At 44.5% G+C, this 20529-nt stretch overlaps 1 protein-coding gene across 1 annotated transcript in view; it reads left to right on the forward strand.

The window, feature by feature from the left end:
* ASXL3 (ASXL transcriptional regulator 3) overlaps positions 1-20529 on the forward strand; it is a 104373-nt gene that overhangs the window by 22236 nt on the left and 61608 nt on the right. Inside the window, exon 3 of the mRNA XM_082258682.1 lies at positions 11256-11353. Coding sequence (XP_082114808.1) covers positions 11256-11353 — 98 coding nt within the window. The remainder of the gene's footprint in view (positions 1-11255; positions 11354-20529) is intronic.

The raw sequence follows: 20529 nt of genomic DNA on the forward strand, positions 1-20529 counted from the left end.
CTGCATCAGAGGCACTGGTCCCCTTTGGTACCCGCAGCCCCCCAAAAACAGCAAAGTTTTTCCCTTTTCCCACCTATTTTGAAAAAATTGTCACGAGTCAGAGACCTAAACGCAATAGGTCGGTGCCTAAGCGTTTCGCTAGAATCCCTGTGGACAGTCCCACCTGTGGTGAATTCTCAGGTTCAGGCTGAATAAATCCACTCTAATCCTGTGGAGGAGACTTTGGCGTTTAAAGACCCCTTTGACAGGGGAGCCGAGACTTTGGTCCACTACAATTTTACTGTGGCTGGTTCGGTCCTTGGGCCGGTCTTTTCCCTATTGCATTGGTGTCCCAGACTTTAATGGAGTGGGCAAGCTTTTGCGCCAGGATCTTGAGGGGGAACAGCTTATCCCTGCCCTTGTGGAGCTGGCGGACCAATTGGTCCAGAGGTTGCAGTTTGTTTGCGATGCCTCTCTGGATGAGGCTCCCTTAGTTTCTAGGCTGTCCGTGACAGCAGTGTTCCTGCATGATATGGATGATATCATTAAGGGTCCTACAAGGGGGAAAAGTACTCTTCTTCCACAGGCAGCCAGGGGCAAAGTGTCTAGTCGCAGATGTGGGCCCTTTTTTCCCGGCTCATATGCAGCCTTTTCGTCTCTCAGGATCTTAAGACAAAGGATCGAAGTCTATCAGGACCTCTTCCGGAGGTTCCAAGAGGACCTGGTGTGGTAAGCTGAGAGTGGGTTCTTCCAGACTTGCAGACATAGCCTCTTCTGCCTGAAGGGGTGCCCTCACCCATGTCTGAGGTAGAGGGACATCTTCGCTTCTTTCCGGACCCATGGACTTCCTTGATTCAAGACAAGGGGGGTCCAAGAGCTGGTTCAATCGAGTTTCGGTCTTATCCTCCAGTGAGGTTCTTTCCTTCCAACCTGTGCTTGTCCCCAGACAGCCTGCGGGGTCTCTTTGGGGCGGTGCAAGACTTTCTACTACAAGGGGTGATTGTTCCAGTTCCAAAATCGGAACGTTTTCAAGGTCTCTATTCAAACCTCTTAACAGTTCCCAGGAAGGAAGGCAAGGTGCGTTCAATCCTGGACCTCAGGGCTTTGTACCGCCTTGTGCTGGTACAGAAGTTCCGAATGGAGTTAATTCGTGCGGTAGTGGCTTTCCCACATCAAAGCACGCTTGCCTTCATATTCCAATATATGTCGGTCATCAGTGTTTCCTCCGCTTGCCGTGGGCGAGGAGCATTATCAATTCATGGCATTACCCTTTGGTCTCACCTCAGCACAAAAGTGTTGGCCCCATTGTTTGCTTTGTAGCGGCTCTTCTTCTGCAAGCAGAGTCTCCGACTGTTATAAAGGACAACATGGAAAAGACTGTACGGACTCTGCAGGAGTTTGGTTGGAAATTGAACTTCCAAAAATTTGCTCTGGTTCCTTCCACCAAGTTGGACTATCTGGGTCTGACTCTGGACTCTGCTTCAGCCAGGGTGTTTTCTTCCAGAGGATGCCATTTGGCCCCTGTTGTCCAGCAGTCGGTCATCTTTTAGGACTTGCATGTGGGTGTTGTGCCTGATAGTGTCTACTTTCGAGGCGATTCCATTTGCACAGTTCCACTCAAGACCTCTGCAAAGAGAGATTCTTGCCAAGTGGGACAAGAATCCACAGTCTCTAGACAATCTGATCCTGTTGAGCCGGGATACGAGAGGATCCCTGATATAGTGGCTTCACTCTCCGGTGCTTTGACAGGACAAATCCTTCCTTCCCCTGTACTGGACGGTGGTCTCCACGTTTGCCAGCCTGCCTGAGTGGGGAGACGTGTTTTGCACAGATGTGCTCAAGGGGTCTGGACTCTGGAGGAGTCAAGACTACTGATCAATATACTGGAACTTTGGGCAATAAGATTTGTCTGGCTCATTGGACAAATTGGCTTTAGGGGTGCCCGGTAAGGATTCCATGGGACAATGCCATGGCTGTGGCATATGTCAATCACCAAGGGGGCACAAGAAGTTTCCTGGCGGCTCGGGAGGTAGCCGGCATTCTAAGGTTTAGCTGTGGGGAACTTCCGTGGTGAACCTGTTGACCTCTCGTCTCAACAGGAAGGCACATAGAATCGAGGCAAGGTCTCGGGATCCTCTGGCCGATGCCACAGATGCACTGGTTGCTCCTTGGGGCCAGTATCATCTGATATACGCCTTTCCCCCTCTAAAACTTCTGCTAAGTCTTCTGGGAAGGATCGAGGCAGGAGGGATCAATTCATCCTAGTGGCTCCAGACTGGCTTCGCCAGTCTTGGTACGCCGATCTGGGAGACTTCCTCTCAAAGAAGATCTATTGACCCAAGGGCAAATCTTCCATCATGCTTTATAGTCGCTGGCTTTAACGGCTTGGCTGTTGATAGCCAGGTGCTGAAGGATAGGGGGTTGTCTGAATCGGTGATTCCCATGCTGTTAAAGGCCTACCTCTAGGAAGATTTACCATCTCGCCTGGAATACGTACATTGCGTGGTATGAATCTCTTGGGGGGGTCATCCCCGTTCCCTTTCGGTGGCTCAGATTTTGACATTCCTCCAACGAGGTGTTGAGCAGCGCCTGGCCTTGGATACAGTCAAGGGCCAGGTTTTCGGGCTTGGCAGTCTTCTTTTACCATCCTTTGGCTACACATTCTTTGGCTCGCAGCTTTATTCAGGGGGTTTGCCACTTGGCTCCCCCAGTTCGGTCTTCGTTGCGTCCATGGGATCTCAATTTGGTGCTGTCGGTTCTCCAGTAACCGCTTTTCAAAAACATTTGCGGGCTTCCTCTGTCCCAGAAGGTAGCCTTCTTGGTGGCTATTACTTCTGCATGCAGGGTGTCTGAGCTGGCGGCGTTGTCTTGTCGTTCACCTTACCTGGTGGCTCACAGAGATAAAGTGGTGCTTCGCACTGGTCAGTCTTTCTTTCCTAAGGTTGTTTCTGGTTTTCATCTGAATGAAGACATTGTGTTGCATGTCCTAAGTCTAAACATCCTAGGGGGATTGCCTTGCACTCTCTGGATGTGGGTCGGTCGCTCAGGGTGTACCTTCCGGCAAACGAGTCATTTAGGAAATCAGCCTTACTGGTTGTCCTTACGGATGGACCTCGCAAGGAGTTGGTCGTGTCTGTCGTGACCATTTCCAGATGGACAAGACACGGTGGTGCAGGCCTATTCCATCAAGGGTCAGGTTCCTCTGTTCCCTGTTAAGGTGCTTTCTATGTGGGCCTTTCTATGTCTTTCATTCAAGACAAATGGGTCCACGAGTTGATTCGGTCCGGTTACAAGATCGAGCTTTGGTCCTTGCCTCTGGCAAGGTTCTTCCCTTCCAACTTGCGTCTGTCCCCGGATCGGCTGCAGGGCCTTTACGGGGCGGTGCAGGATCTGCTATCACAGGAAGTATTTGTGCCGGTTCCAGAGTTGGATCGTTTTTGGGGATTTTATTCAAATCTATCTACTGTTACCAGGAAGAAAGGCAAGGTCCATCCAATCTTGGACCTCAAGGCCCTGAATCGCTTTGTGCGGGTTCAGAAATTTCGGATACAGATGAAGGTGATTTTCTGGCCTTTATTGATATCAAGGACGCTTACCTTCATATCCCAATATATGTCAGGCACCAGCGTTTTCTTCGCTTTGCCGTGGGAGAGGAGCATTATCAACTTGTGGCGTTACACTTTGGTCTTGCCTCAGCTCCTCTGCTGTTCACAAAAGTGTTGGCCCTGGTGTTAGCTTTGCTCAGGCAGAGGGGGATCGCGGTACTGGGGTACCTGGATGATCTCCTTCTGCGAGCAGAGTCTTTGTCTGTCTTAAAAGACAATCTTGACATCACTGTGCGAACTCTGCAAGAGTTTGGCTGGATGCTGAATTTTCAGAAGTCAGCTCTGACTCCGTCCAACAACCTGGACTACCTGAGCCTGATTTTAGATTCAGCCTCAGCCAGGGTGTTTCTTCCGGAGGCGAAACTGCTGAAGTTTCAGCATGCAATTTGGCTCCTGTTGTCCAACCGTCGGTTGTCTCTCAAGACTTGCATGCAGGTGCTGGGGTGCGAGGGAATCCTTGATTTGGCAGCTCCGTTCCCCAGCGCTTTGACAGGGAAAGCCCTTTCTCTCCTGTACTGGACAGTGGTTTCCACAGACTCCAGCCTGTCCCAGTGGGGCACAGATTCAGCTCAAAGGGTTTGGACTCTTGAGGAGTCCAGTCTGCCGATCCATATCCTGGAGATTCGAACGATCAGGCTTTGCCTTTGCCTGTGGACGATGGCGACTTTGGAGAGGTGTTCTCTTCACGGATGAATCCACTACAGCCGCACATGAAAAGGCACTTTTGGAGGCACAGATTGTATTGGTGCGGGAAACTTCAAAATTGGAGGACACAGGGGGATCCCTGAAACGCATGTTTGGGATGCCTAAGCATTTCGATAAGAGGTATCCTTCTGAAGAGCCCTTTTTGAAGAAACTGACAGTTCCACCGGTGGTGGATTCTTCGGTTTCCAGAGTGAAGAAAGCCACACTTCTTCCGGTGGAGGATTTACCATCTTTTAAAGACCCTGTGAACAAGAGAGCGGAGGCTCTGGTCCAATACCTTTACACCGTGGCAGGTTCAATTTTGAGGCCGGTGTTTGCCATCACTTGGTCTCCTAGACCTTAACAGAATGGGCTAAGCTTCTGCTCCAGGATTTGAAAGGGGGTCAACATCCTCCTGAGCTGGCGGAGCAGTTAATAAAGGGGTTACAGTATATCTGTGATGCCTCTCTGGATATGGCCCCTTTAGCCTGCAGAGTGTCTGTGACAGCTGTGACCCTTCGCCGCATGATTTGGCAGAAATACTGGTCTGTGGACCAGGCTTCCAAAAAGGTATTTTTTTGAAGGCTGTCGCCTGTTCGGAGCTTCTATGGAAGAAATCATTAAACATCTTATTGGAGGTAAGAGTACTCTGCTTCCACAGGTTGCCAAGAGCAAAGAGCCTCGTCGTAAACGTGGTCCTTTCTTCTCAGCCTACAAACGGCCCTTTCGTATCACGGGCTCTCAGGCCAAGGGACAGAAAACCACCCCTAACTTTGTGTGAGGTTCCAAGAGGCCCCGGGCTGGTAAGTCAAAAGCGGGTTCCACTGGTTCTGCAGACAAGCCCTCTTCTGCCTGATGGGGCGCCCTCATCCTTATCTGGGGTGGGGGGACGTTTTTGCTTCTTTCGTGGACAGATTGTCTGCAGGGGTGCCCGGTGGGCAGAACGATATGTTCTGGCCCTCTCTGCTGTGCAAATTCCAGGAATATAAAATTGGCAGGTGGACTGGCTCAGTCGACAGGTGTTGGAGGCAGGTGAATGGTTTCTTCACTCAGGAGTGTTTCAACAACTGTGTCTCTGGTGGGGGACTCCCGATGTGGACCTGTTGGCCTCTCGTCTCAATGGGAAGGTTTAGAGGTTTGTGGCAAGATCTCGGGATCCTTTGGCCGACTCGGTCGACGCTCTGGTGGCCCCTTGGGGTCTGTATCGTCTGATTTACGCCTTTCCTCCTCTACAGCTTCTGCCGAGACTTCTCCACAGAATCGAGGCAGAAGGGATTCCAGTCATTCTGGTGGCTCCAGACTAGCCTCGCCGGTCTTGGTAAGCAGGCCTAGTACGTCTGGTAGCCGATGTTCCTTGGAGACTCCCTCTCAGAGAAGATCTTTTGTCTCAAGGGCCGATCTTCCATCCTGCTTTACGGTCGCTGGCTTTAACGGCCTGGCTACTGAAAGCCAGGTACTGGAGGATAGAGGGTTGTCGGACTTGGTGATTCCTTATTTGTTAAAAGATAAAAAATCTACATCTACATCGTGTTTGGAGGGCGTACATTTCTTGGTGTGACTCTCGGGAGGTTTCTCCCTGTTCCTTTTCTGTGTCCCGTCTGCTGGTGTTTCTACAACAGGGTGTTGATCAGCGTTTGGCTCTTGCCACCATCAAGGGCCAGATTTCCGCCTCGGCAATCTTTTTCCAATGGCCTTAGGCTGCTAATTGCTTGGTTCATACTTTTGTACAGGGGGTATGTCACTTGGCTCCTCCAGTAAGGTCCCTGGTACCTCCGAGGGACCTCGATCTGGTACTATCGGTTCTTCAAAGACCGCCTTTTGAAAATATTTGTGAACTTCCTCTGCTTACTCTGTCACAGAAGGTGGCCTTCTTGGTGGCTATTACTTCTGCACGCAGTGTGTCGGAGCTGGCTGCATTGTCCTGTCGGTCACATTAACCTGGTGCTTCATAAGGACAAAGTGGTGCTGTGTCCCTGTCAGTCGTTCTTTCCTAAGGTCGTCTCGGGTTTCCACTTGAATGAAGACATTGTGCTGCCTTCTTTGTGTCCTAAGCCAAAACATCTTAAAGATATTGCTTTACATTCCCTAGATGGGCAATCAGGCTGCACCTGGCGGCGACTGAGTCGATTCCAAAATCGGATTCCTTGTTTGTCCTTATTGATGGATCTCTTAAAGGACAGGCCGCATCGGCTGCGACCATTTCCAGATAAATCAGGCAGACGGTGGTGCCTATTCCATTGAGGGTCAGGTTCCTCCTTTCCCTGTTAAGGCACATTCTACAAGGGCGCTTCCCTCATCAGGCATCAGTGGTCCAGGTGTGCAAGGCGGCCACATGGTCGTCTGTGCATACATTCACAAAGTTTTACAAGGTGGATGTACTCGCATCTGCAGATGCTTCATTCGGTTGCAATGTTTTGCAGGCTGCCGTTGCAGAGAAAAGGATTTTACGGTAAGACAAAAATCCAGTTATTTCTCTCAAATATTATTCACAAATCTGTCTAAATCTGTGTTAGTGAGCACTTCTCCTTTGCCGAGATAATCCATCCACCTCACAGGTGTGGCAAATCAAGATACTAATTAGACAGCATGATTATTGCACAGGTAGGCCTTAGGCTGGCCAAAATAAAAGGCCACTCCAAAATGTGCAGTTTTATCACAAAGCATAATGCCACAGATGTCGCAAGTTTTGAGGGAGCGTGAAATTGGCATGCTGACTGCAGGAATATCCACCAGAGCTGTTGCCCGTGAATAGAATTTTCATTTCTCTACCATAAGCCATCTCCAAAGGCATTACAGAGAATTTGGCAGTACATCCAACCGGCCTCACAACCGCAGACCACGTGTAACCACAACAGCCCAGGACCTCCACATCCAGCATATTCACCTTTAAGATCATCTGAGACCAGCCACCCAGGCAGCTGCTGCAACAATCGGTTTGCAGAAACCATCGCAGGGAAGCTCATCTGCATGCTCGTCCTCCTCATTGGGGTCCCGACCTAAGTGCAGTTCGTCGTTGTAACCGACTTGAGTGGGCAAGTGCTCACATTAGATGGCGACTTTGGAGAGGTGTTCTCTTCACGGATGAATCCTGGTTTTAACGGTACAGGGCAGATGGCAGATAGTGTGTATGGCGTCATTCGCATGAGTGGTTTGCTGATGTCAACGTTGTGGATCGAGTGGCCCATGGTGGCATTTTATTGATGGCATTTTGAATGCACAGAGATACCGTGACATCCTAAGGCCCATTGTTGTGCCATTCACCCACGACCATCACCTCATGTTGCAGCATGATAATGCACGGCCCCATGTTGCAAGGATCTGTACACAGTTCCTGGAAGCTAAAAACATCTCAGTTCTTGCATGTCTCTCACCGGACATGTCACCCATTGATATCAACGATAATGCAAAAAGTGGTCACCGCCTCCACCTATAACTGGTCTTAATAGTAAGGAGCACTGGAAGGGTAGACGCAGATCCAAAAAACGAAGAGATTTCCAGACACAACTTACCAACCAGCCAGCTACCAACCGAATTGAACTGCCTAACAGTATGTGTTAAAAACAGGGGTTTGGTTGCACACATTTGCAAATACATGCGTAAGCTGCAGGCCCCGGAAAGGCACCCTGTGATCTGCAGTCCCTAACTCTACAATTTAAAGAGTCTCTACAATGAGAGCACATGCATCTAATGGGATAGATGGAGGACAGGTGACTAGAGGGAGCCCACCCCTCCTTAAAGGCACAGGGTCACACTGAACACCCAGCACATCGCACAATGGCGGCAAAGGTGTCTTTATTTAAAGCTCGAGCGTCCTTCCGTCACTTCCGCTTGTACCTGTGAACCGCATTTCCGGCGTTTGGAGCGCATCGCGTTCCGGAAGTCACCCGGGAACGGTACCGAATTATCTGTATCTGATCTGCTTATGTTTCACCGCTAATTTGTGAGTAACTTTTCAACTTTAAATAAAAGATTTAATATATACAGTACTTCACTATTGTAGGCCCTTTTCTCCCCATTCATGATCCGGACCTCCTAATGTATATATGACCGCTACATGCCATGAGGGTTAATGGGATTCTGGAGACGGTGTACACTTCCTACTGAGGTTATTGTGAACTCCTACCTTTGATATTCAACGCTTGTCACCCCTGCAGGGGTACCTTTATCTGGTGAGTGCGCAATTCATTGGGGGAACACAAGGATTCACCTGCACGCATCACCGTATACAGAAGTTCCACTCTAAACCACCACGGCCTGTTATTGGATGATTGTCATTTTCTTCAGATTATGAACTTTTAATTCCACACGGACTCACCTGCTCAGTCACTTTTTTTCTATACAGGGCACTTACCAATTTAGAAAGTGTCATTCATTTTTTTCCTGCTTACCATATCGATACTGCTGTTTGCTCCACTTTATTTATAATTTGTCCTTCCTTTGTTTAATATCCCTTTTCTTATGCACTTATTTATTTGTGCACCTTTGATCACAGTTCACCTCATGTGATTTATTCTCAGCATCGGCACTCTTTCTTTTAGCCATTTCTGGGGACGCTTCCAACCCCTCCTCCTTTTTACAAAGGAGCACTATCACTTTTATTTAGTGAACTTAGCCACTTTCATTCGCAATTGCACTTATCACTGTTGCACTTTACTTTATTACCAATTATGGGACATCTGTTGCACTTTATTTAATGTTACAATATATTTGTATATGATTTTAATAGTGTGTTGATTGTATCTTTTTCTTGTACTTATTTTTATTGCCTTTAGCCCTTTACCATTTGCATATTTTGTTTATTGCCATCAGCACCTTATTATTCACCACCTTCTTTGGGATTTTGCACACATCCACGCATCTACATTTATTTATTTATACCAATCCATTGTGGCAGCGCCAAGTACCTTCCCTTTTTCCAAACTTAACAAAATAACGGTTGTAAATATATTGGTGAAAGTATCTCAGATATTTGCAGCAGGGTGTCCATGTTTGTGTGGGTCTGGGAGATAGAACCATTAAAAATCATGCGATATGAGTTGAAGTCAGGTTTGAAGTAGTCTCGCCCAGGACGTAACACGTAGGGGGGAGGAGCCACACATGACGTCACCCGCAGACATCTTTTTAGTTGTTTGTGTACACACAGAGCGCTCGTTCATACACTTGTGATAAGTACCAGACTTATAAGTGATTTTACTATATTGAATAAATTATTTTTTTTAGCAGAGAGAACTATATTTTGTCTATTTGCTTTTACATACTGCTACCAACAATTCCATGGAGGAACCGTTATCTCGGATCCTAATTAGCCATCAGGAGATTGTTGGATCCCTTTCAGGGAATGCTTGTTTGACCGTCTTGTTGGCTCAGGGGGTCATGCACTTAAGGTGAGCGGCCATCTATAAGTACAGTGGAAGTGCTGCATATTATATGACACCTGCATGCCCTATCTTGAGGCAGTACTTTGCACCATACGGGATCTTCAGTTTATGACATTTTACAAACTCTTTTAGGGTCCTTTCACACGGCCGCTCCGCTGCTTTAGTCCGCTGCGGGACTTTTTTTTTTTTTTTTTTCACGGAGTGGATGACATTTCTGTCATCCGCTCCGTGTGCCCGCATATCATCCCATCCGTTTACGGATGATATGCGGACATAATGTAAGTATATGGCACTGCGGATTCCAGCGGATGACATCCGATTTTCCTTCCTTTCCGTTTTTTACACGGAAGAAAAAATAGGGTTCTGTTCCATTCGAAAAAACGGAACAGAACTGAAAGGAGGAAAATCTGATGTCAGCGGATGGTATTCCGCTGACATCCGCAGTGCCATTCACTTACATTATGTCCGCAAATCATCCGCAAAAAAATAGGATGATTTGCGGACACACGGAGCGGCCGTGTGAAAGGACCCTTAGACTTTTTTTTATTCTTTATGAGTTTCAATTCTCTTTTATAGTACATGAGTGGTATTTGCCCTGCACTCGTTTATTATTATTATTTCTGATTATATGTCACAACAGTCCTAAGATTAGAAATAATACATATAAATATACAATATAAATAAAATTCCCCTCTTGGTGATCTATGTACATTGGAAGGATTTTAACAAATTTTGTTAAAGATATCTATCTTTTGTTGTACTGAAATAATAGCTGATTGTTTGTCTGTGTCTATGTAGAAAGTGAATCTAATGGGAATGATTTTATATCATTCTTAATTAGCTTCTGCACTTGCAAGACCTAAATAAAGAAAGTGGCAGGGTCTGCACCCCCTTAAATGTGATTTTTTTTTTTCCCCTCGAGCGTATCTCATCAAAATGCAATTTTTTTTTCAAGTGATGCCCAATATCTGACTTGTATTTTAGTGCTGATTTCTGGGAAAACCAAAAAGCCAACCACACAATCAGGAAACTACATATCTGGGGGGGAGGGGGGGGGGGGTTCTGTACAGTGTATAGAATACTTGCAAGTTGCCATATTGCATTTCATTTTACAGAAAATTACAGCGCTGTAGATTGAAAATGAAAGGTAATTTTTAACATCCAATTACAATATGACTTGTGTAGCAATTGCATATGCTAAATTAATTTTTTAGCATTTGTTGGGCCTTCAGGACTAGTGAAAAAATATGTTTTAGATGTTATAAAAAAAACCTTCAACTGGATAAAAAAATTTGGTTGCTACTATACAAATGTTTATATCTCTGTGATACCAAAATGTACAGCTGAATGTATTACAGAAGGCAATGATGTTCTATGGTACTCACTTTTTTTAAATGCTCCCTGAAATATTTTCTTTAAAGCTGTAATGTTAGTGAATGCCATGCTAACACATCTTGTATATAACATCATATTTAAAATAATACGGTAGGTCTGTAGAGTTTTAAATATTTTCTTTCTGGTATTCATCTATAATCTTATAAAATGTTTAGTATTTTTTAGATGTAATGTCTTTCTTAAAAATAATTCCCATGCGTTATTTTATGTGCAGTGTGCCTGAAGCAAGTCACTGAAGAAGCATCCTCCAACCGAGTACAAAGCAAGCTAGTGTCTTCCTTTCAGCAGCACACTAAAAAGGCGCTAAAGCAGGTAGGTATACTTTAAAGCCTGAATTGGCAGAGAAACCTAAGCAATCATTGTGTGACTTGTGAGCAGCACTGTCATGTTTGATTTTCTAATGCCGCTAAACCCTAAAAATGCCTTTTCAATGGCAATCGTATTCTTACAGGAAATCCAAGTAGCTTTTGCAAAGTGTATGTAGAGGCCATGTCTACTCTCTGGCAGCATGCCCTGTCATGGCTAGATCTGACTGCCCATTGGTTGTCAGAACTTACATGGTGACAGGATCTTTCTCTAAACATAAGCAGAAATAGGATGGCTGAGTTGCCACAGACATTTTACAGCCTGCTGGCAGAAGTTAATTTGACATCTGGCAATTATTATATTAGTACTTGTTATTCATGGGAAGTTTATACTTACATGGCTGGACTTTCACAAGCAATATTTAAAAGCTTATACATATTATAAAGCCTGTAAATATCTGCCAATGTGTGTTTGACCTAAAGCCACTGTTTAAATTCCAAAGATGTTGCTGAACATGATTTTATACATGATGGAGGTATTTTATGACAGCACTGTATTACAATATCTCACAAAAGTGAGTATACCCCTCACATTTTTGGAAATATTTTATCATATCTTTTCATGTGACAACACTGAAGAAATGACACTTTGCTACAATGTAAAGTAGTGCGTGTACAGCTTGTATAAATGTGTGTAAATTTGCTGTCCCCTCAAAATAACTCAACACACAGCCATTAATGTCTAAACCGTTGACAACAAAAGCGAGTACACCCCTAAGTGAAAATGTCCAAATTGGGCCCATTTAGCTATTTTCCCTCCCCAGTGTCATGTGACTCGTTAATGTTACAATGTCTCAGGTGTGAATGGGGAGCAGGTGTGTTAAATTTGGTGTTATTGCTCTCACTCATACTGGCCCTTTAAGTTCAACATGGCACCACATGGCAAAGTACTCTCTGAGGATCTAAAAAAAAAAGAATTGTTGCTCCACATGAAGATGGCCTAGGCTATAAGAAGATTGCCAAGACCCTGAAACTAAGCTGCAGCACGGTGGCCAAGACCATACAGCGGTTTAACAGGACAGGTTCCACTCAGAACAGGCCTCACCACGGTCGACCAAAGAAATTCAGTACACGTGCTCAGCGTCCTATCCAGAGGTTGTCTTTGTGAAATAGACGTATGAGTGCTGCCAGCGTTGCTGCCGAGGTTGAAGGGTACGGGGGATAGCCTGTCAGTGCTCAGACAATACGCCGCACACTGCATGAAATTGGTCTGCATGGTTGTAGTCCTAGAAGGAAGCCTCTTCTAAAGATGATGCACAAGAAAGCCTGCAGTTTGCTGAAGACAAGCAGACTAAGGACATGGATTACTGGAACCATGTCCTGTGGTCTGATAAGACCAAGATAAACGTATTTGGTTAAGATGATGTCAAGCATGTGTGGTGGCAACCAGGTGAGGAGTACAAAGACAAGTGTATCTTGCCTACAGTCAAGCATGGTGGTGGGAGTGTCATGGTCTGAGTCTGCATGAGTGCTGTCGTTACTGGGGAGCTACAGTTCATTGGGGGAACCGTGAATGCCAACATGTACTGTGACATGCTGAAGCAGAGCATGATCACCTCCCTTCAGAGACTGGGCCACAGGGCAGTATTCCAACATGATAATGGTCCCAAACACACCTCCAAGATGACCACTGCCTTGCTAAAGAAGCTGAGGGTAAAGGTGATGGACTAGCCAAGTATGTCTCCAGACCTAAACCCTATTGAGCATCTGTGGGGCATCCTCAAATGAAAGGTAGAGGAGCGCAAGGTCTCTAACATCCACCAGCTCCGTGATGTCGTCATGGAAGAGTGGAAGAGGACTCCAGTGGCAACCCTGTGAAGTTCTGGTGAACTCCATGCCCAAGAGGGTTAAGGCAGCGCTGGAAAATAATGGTGGCCACACAAAATATTGACACTTTGGGCCCAATTTGGACTGAGAGTACTCACTTTTGTTGCCAGCGGTTTAGACATTAATGGCTGTGTGTTGAGTTATTTTGAGGGGATAGCAAATTTACACTGTCATACGAGCTGTACGCTCACTACTTTACATTGTAGCAAAGTGTAATTTCTTCAGTGTTGTCACATGAAAAGATATAATAAAATATATACAAAAATGTGGGGGATATTCTCACTTTTGTGAGATACTGTATGTCTTATCCAAAGTGTGTGATCTGAACTTCTAAGAGTAGGAACCTACGACTAAAGTTTGAGTACAGTGGCAGTTTTCTGACCAGGGAGAGGTATTACCTAGAATCTCTATATAATAAAGACATCCAAGACTTTTCAGGCATCCGATCAGATTACAGCATTGTGTATAGGGCTGCAACTAATGATTACTTTCATAATCAATTAGTTGACCGATTATTGTTTTAAATAATCGGCTAACAACCTTAAAAAAAAGAGGCGTATAATTTACTTAATATGTAAAGTTAAAAAAAGGCAATTTATTCTAATCCACTGAGAATAACAGACAGAAGAGATATACTGTATATAACGTATATACTATTAGAGGTTGAATCAAGTAAATATCATCAGACTCCGAGATCAAATTTTTTATTTAAAGGAAAAAAAAATTAGATATAAATGTGTCCCATAGAAACCATGTTAAATAAACTGTAATGCGTTTCTTTAAAAAGCACGAAAAAAAATGCATAGGTGTGAACCAGGCCTAAGACGTTTAGTAGCAGCAGCATGTTTTTCTTTTTTGTATCACCTCTCATAATAGGGGTAAAAAAACAAAAATTAGTACAAAAAAGAGCAGATAATCGCTACTATATTATAAGTGGTATAGTATAGAGTGCCCCTATAGCAAGGTAAAAAAAAAACTTGTGCCTTTAGAACCTCTCGCTTCTTGCATAGGACTACATGTCGCATTAGGCATTGCTCCTCACACATTCTGTACTGAGCTGTATGTGTGCTGCACTATGAATACTGACATGTATGGACGGTGTACTGAGCTGTATGTGTGCTTCACTGTATTTCCTGATATGTAAACAAATATTGCATTCTGTATGCAGGGCAACTAATCAGGTGACCAACTGATCGATTATGAAAATAATTGACAACTATTTTCATAATCAATTACTTGTTTCAGCCCTAATTGTGTATTCCCCCCATTTATTATACAATATCTAGTTCTTTCAAATTACTTCAGGTTAGACATACTAAAAAAAAGGAAGACGTGGTATTTTAGCTAACATAACATATCTTGTGTAATGTTGGTCCTATTTTGTGGATGCTTTACCTGGCTCATTCAAGTAGCCACCCATCTGCTGCAGCAGCTAGCAGGTCTGCGTGTACATTTGATTTGAGGGGCACATATGCATAGCAGACTTGGTGCCCGCTACAGTAGCTGAATAAGATGGAGATAAAGGGTATTATGCTGCTGTTGATTTTGTTCTGGTCGAAGGTGATTGTCTGACAGGTGCCCAGCAGTCTGTTTAAAAGTAGCATGGTCCCTGCATATGCCAGCCGCACAGGTACATGCTAGAGATGTCACTTGGGAGGCAACAGCAATAATTCTCTTGCAGAGAAAGGTAAAGCTAAACCTTAGGGACGCTTCTCCAACTACCACTAAAGGTCAAACACTCAGTTTCAGTTTTCCATTACCTTTCCGTTATTTTGGGTGCAGTTACATCAAATGTACTCCTGAGCCACAGTACAACCTAGCTGCTGACATGCAGTTGAAGTACTGGAGCAGTAATATAACAAGTGATGGCTTTCTGGCAAGTCCAGAAGAGGATCTTGGTGGAGATTTGCCATAGCAGTGCTCTAACCCTCTTTGAAATGGTTCTTTTATAGAATGAGAGAAATTAAATAATAAGGTTACAGTGAAAAGGAACTGTTTTGAAAAAATTGTATTGAGGAACTCTCATACTCCATTTGCAGAAATGCAGCCCAAACTTGCAAAGAACCTCCACCATGCTTCACTGTTGCCTACATACACTCATTATTGTTTTCGTTCATAGTTAAGTCACTTAGCCTTGTTTCCATGTCCCATGCATGGAAACATAGGAACTGGAGTGCATAAAAATGGCAGGACTGAGTTGATATTTTAAATATTTGGCTTTAGCAAAATGCAGTTTGTTCTCCGAAGGACTGGAGAGCAGTATAATGATGAGTGTTTGCAGGCAACAGTGAAGCATGGTGGAGGTTCCTTGCAATTTTTGAGGCTGTATTTCTGTAAATGGAGTTGGAGATTTGGTCAGGATTAATGGGGTCTTCAATGCTGAGGAATACAGGCAGATACTTGTCCATCGTGCCATTCCATCCGGGAGGCGTGTGATTGACCCCAAATTTATTTGGTAGTAGGACAACGACCCCAAACATACAGCCAGTGTCATTAAGAACTATCTTCAGTCTAAAAAAGAACAAGGAGTCCTGGAAGTGATGGTTTGGCTCCCACAGAGCCCTGATCTCAACGTCATTAAGTCTGTCTGAGATGAACTACTTCATGACTGCGCTACAACCGAAAGATAGCTACAGTGCGGCTCTCCCTTTCTCGGACATCCTCCCAGAATCACGCCACCCCCCCCATGTACCCCCTGGGGTGCACATCCAGCATGCTGTGTAATCTCTGTGTCCTTCAGACAATTGATCACAGATCGTGGTTAAGGGCCAATCACAACGGCCCTTTACCATGTGATCAGCTGTGTCCAATCACAGCTGATCCCGTGTAAACAAATTTATTATGCATACGTCACCTTTTAAATATCAACGGAAACACCAAACACCTTCCTCAAGTTTATTGAAGATACTGTCACTGGCCTGATCTACCAGAAAGCATTCGCCCTGATTGTGTCAGCAGACTACATGAGCGCCATTTCCCTGACAATATTCCACCATCATAAACCAGAGGAAGACGCTAAAAAAAATGGAGGGTGTGTACCAAAAGAGGAGTTGGGAAATACACCAGTTTTTATTGTCCCCATAGTCCCTCCCAACCTGGCCTATGCATCGGAGAATGCTTCAGACGCTATCACACTTCCCTAAACCATTAGCCCATATTTCTAACAGACTGCCATTTCCCCATTTTTAATTTCTGTGCAGATTATTTCCCTGCTGCCTCAACCAGCCATATCACTGCCTTCTATGTGAACCGACCCTGGACTGTTTATCGACTGTGCCTCTGCCTACTGTCTTATTTCTGCCTTTTAACTGCACTGACCACTGGCTTCAGAATAGTGTTCGGAGTTGAGAAAAGCAGTTTTTGGTTTTCTCTGGGCTTTGTAATTCCCAGAACAGGGTCTGGAGTCTGGAGGCTTCAAAGTGATTTGGGTGGGAGAAGCCTCTACCCCTGTCCCCATTCTTTCCTGACCGAGGCCCTAAGCTTGATGGTCCTGCCTGCTGCCTGGACCAATACTTTGGCTGTGCTGACACTATCTCTGCCTGCACTGACCCAGGACATTTTATGGAAAATGTGCATGTTGCCTGGACCAATAGTTGGACTGTACTGTGACCATATCTGCCTGCTGCCTGTACTAACAATGGACAGTATTCCTGCCCGCTGCATGGACGATCCTTTTCAATGCCTGTGCTGACTATGGACACTATTCCTGCCTGCTGCCTGGACAATCCTTGCGCTGTCACTGCCCACGTTCTTGCCTGCTGCCTGGACCAGTGCTCTCCTCTGTGGACCACTGCACTGCTAAACCTCAGAGGTAATCTTTTGTTTACCTTTTGCTCCGCAGAATGCATTTTGTTGTGTATTATGCTATCTGTTAAAAATATGAAGGGCCTTCAACATTGTGATAGGTTGTCAGGAATATGTGTAATTTATGTCCCTAGAACGCCTGATGGTGCTCCTTGGATGTTGGGCCCCTCTATGTGGCTAGGCTGTGAAAAAGTCTTACACGTGGTATCGCCATACTCAGGAGTAGTAGAATGTATTTTGGGGTGTAATTTTTGCTATGTACATGCCATGTGTTAGAAATATCTTATTCGTTGACAACTTTGTGTAAAAAAAAAAAAAGAAAAAAAAATACGTTTTCATTTTATTCTCAAATTTTCCAAAAACTTGTGGAAAAAATGACATGTTCAAAAGACTCATTATGCCTCATAGAATATACGTTGTAGTGTTTGCTTTCCAAAATTGGGTCATTTTGGTGGCGTTTCCATTGTCCTGGTGCTCCAGGGCCTTCAAAAGTGTGATAGGTAGTCAGACAATTATGTATCATTTATGCTCCTAGAATGGCTGAAGGTGCTACTTCAGTCTCTTTATGTGGCAGGCTGTGTAAAAGTCTCACACATGTGGTATCACCATACTCAGGAGAAGTAGCAGAATGTATTTAGGGTTGTCATTTTTGCTATGTACATGCTATGTGTTAGAAAAATCATAAAAATTGACAACTTTGTGAAAAAAAATAAAAAACATTTTAATTTTCCCAAGAATTGTGGGAAAAAATTACAACTTCAAAAAACTCACCATTCCTCTTACTAAATACCTTTGACTGTCTACTTTCCAAAAAGGGGAGTACTTGTACTGTACTGACAATTTAGGGCCTCAAGAAAGGAGATGGGCAGTCAGTACGTCAGGTGTGATCATTTTTCAGTGATTGGTACCAGAGCTTGTAGACTCTCACACAGATTAAATATTTTACACTAATTTGGGTTATTTTTACGAAAGATATGTAGCAGTATACATTTTGGCCCAAGTGTATGAAGAAAAATTACTTTTTTGCAAATGTTTTCTTTTCTAAATTTATGCTCTTTTTTTTGCTTATATCACAAAAAATAAAATAAAATCCCACCAAAAGAAAGCTTTATTTGTGTGAAAAATTGATAAATATTTTGTTTGGGTACAGTGTAGCATGACTGAGCAATTGTCATTCAAAGTGTGAGAGTGCTGAAAGCTGTAAATTGGTCGGGGCAGAAAGGGGGTTAAAGTGCCCTGTATTGAAGTGGGTAAACTTCTTCTTGAGAATGAATGTCAAGTTGTTGCATGAGTTACATTTTTGCAAATTTAATGTTTGAATATAATGCTGGTCATATGGGTATTTTTCTGACCATTTAGTCCCCTTTCACATGTCCACTAATCCCTTCTAAGCAGGAAGATGGCTTGTCCATGTCTGCTCCGCTTAGATAGAGCAGGCACACACACAAGCTGCTCACCTCTATGGGTGGTTGGATGTAAACAGACTGCCTATCCGTTTACACCCGACTGTCATCCAATTCGCTAGTCGGATGGGGAACAGGTCCCTATCCATTTCTTTTTAGCGAAAAGGATCTAATGTTAGCGGTTGTCAATAGACACATGCCCCTTGAAACCTGCTGCTTCATGGAGGGCAATGGATGGTCCAACTGTGTCCGCCTAAAAAACTGACAGGAGGACCCAGTTGGTCTGCCTGTGTGAAAAGGGCCTTAATCCATAAAATATGGATCATTTTCACCACAGTTTAAACCCTTTTTAAACTATTTCCCAGGACTCAATTGAAGTTGAAAACAGATGTAGGTGAATTCTAATTGTTTAGGCTAATCATCGATGATGTTTGTCCAAGCATCATTTGAGTCACTTTTAACTGAAAAGTGCTTTTCTAACAAAGTCAAAGAAGGGCGTACAGGAGCAATTGCATAGGCTAACCCCTATGCAAAAAAAAAAAAAACTTTACACAGGTATCGAAGGCTAGCAGTTCTTGTAGGGACTCGAGCATCGCAATACAACCCTGGTGGAACAACATGACCAGCACACTGGTCAAGATCGTCCCCACAGAGATATTCGTGGAGCAAAGCTATTTGCTTTAACACTGGCAAGAATGCTGTTATGTTCGATGGAGGACCCAGTGGAGGTAGACTACCCAACATTTATTTTTTTTCTGATAAATTCTGTTTTATTGATTTTAGAAAAACGTACAGTACAAAAAGCAGCCTAACAGTCAGCTGCCAACAAAAAGTAAACTTGAAAAAGAGCTCCACTTGTTGCTCTAAGCCAGGCACATCAATTGCATCAGAGGTGAGTAATCAGGATTACAGAAAGTTGAAGAGAGAAATTTGAAGGCCAGAAGCCTGCATATTGCAGTCAGACTAACAGTACACAATACCATGTATTCTATTCCCACAATAGCAGAGGATGCAAGGCAGATAAAATGCAGTAGGCCATCTCAAAGGAGGGGACCCAAGTGTACTTAAGCCACTTGTCAAGTGGAAATACAGGAGTCCGCCCAGGCATCCATACAATTTATGGATCATGAGCATTGTCAGGTGTCCAAGCCACTGAACCCAGATTTTGTCAAATATTTTCGGACATCAGAGTACCCAATTTTTCAGCACAAGAATGACCATTTAAGAGAAAACCCATTTGCACCCATGGCCGAGGAAACAACAGCGAAGCTGTCATGTATGCAATCGTTAGGAATAGAGGCAAGATGGTCCAGGGACTGAAATTTAGATGTAAGCAAACGCCCCACCATGACACATCCACAAGCTGGCAGGTTGAAGTACCACAGCCCCCATCTGCTAGTGGCAGCTCTGTGAGACCCACACAGATCAGTCTCTAGCAGATGAGGGTTTGTCTGTTGTTCGTAGTCAGTAATCTGTGCTTTTGTTTGTTTTTTTACCTAGTGTCTTACTCCTGACAGTGGTGCTATAATCCAGTGGTCAGAGATCAAGATCGCAGCTGTGCCCTTCAGTGAGTAGAAGAGAAAAGGAGAGTAGCTCAAAATCTTCCAATGGGGACATTTATTTCAGTGACATCTGTCTAAGAGGTGTAAGGCAGTGGCTGGCAGGCTTGTGAATGGTCTATATGTCATCTAGGTTTCTCAAATGTGACAAGACCAATCTTGCCACTGGGCATTGGAGAAGCCTGGTTGCTCGCCTCCTGCAAGGTGACTATGGACCCTCTCTCATCAGCCCATGCTAAACGTAAACCCCATGGCAATTTGACTGTGTTTGTGGCATCTGAGCGCTGTTTGGATATGTTGAGCGCTCCGATCCAGGCTATCTGGGGATGGGTTGCATGTGGGGGTTCTGTTCAGTAGACTGGGAGTTATGCATTTTTGTGTCTTTTTGTGTTTCTTTAACCAATGTGGCTAATGGAGTCTTGCCTCTATCCTGGAAGCTAAAACTTATTCCTGTAAACTGTAAGGAACAGGAAGTCAACTCCTAATATGGCCATTCCAGGAAGTTCTGAGGAGACGGACTGTCTAAGGTG

The sequence above is a fragment of the Pelophylax lessonae genome, assembly GCF_965119305.1.
Source record: "Pelophylax lessonae genome assembly, chromosome: 5".
Taxonomy (NCBI): Eukaryota; Metazoa; Chordata; class Amphibia; order Anura; family Ranidae; genus Pelophylax; species Pelophylax lessonae.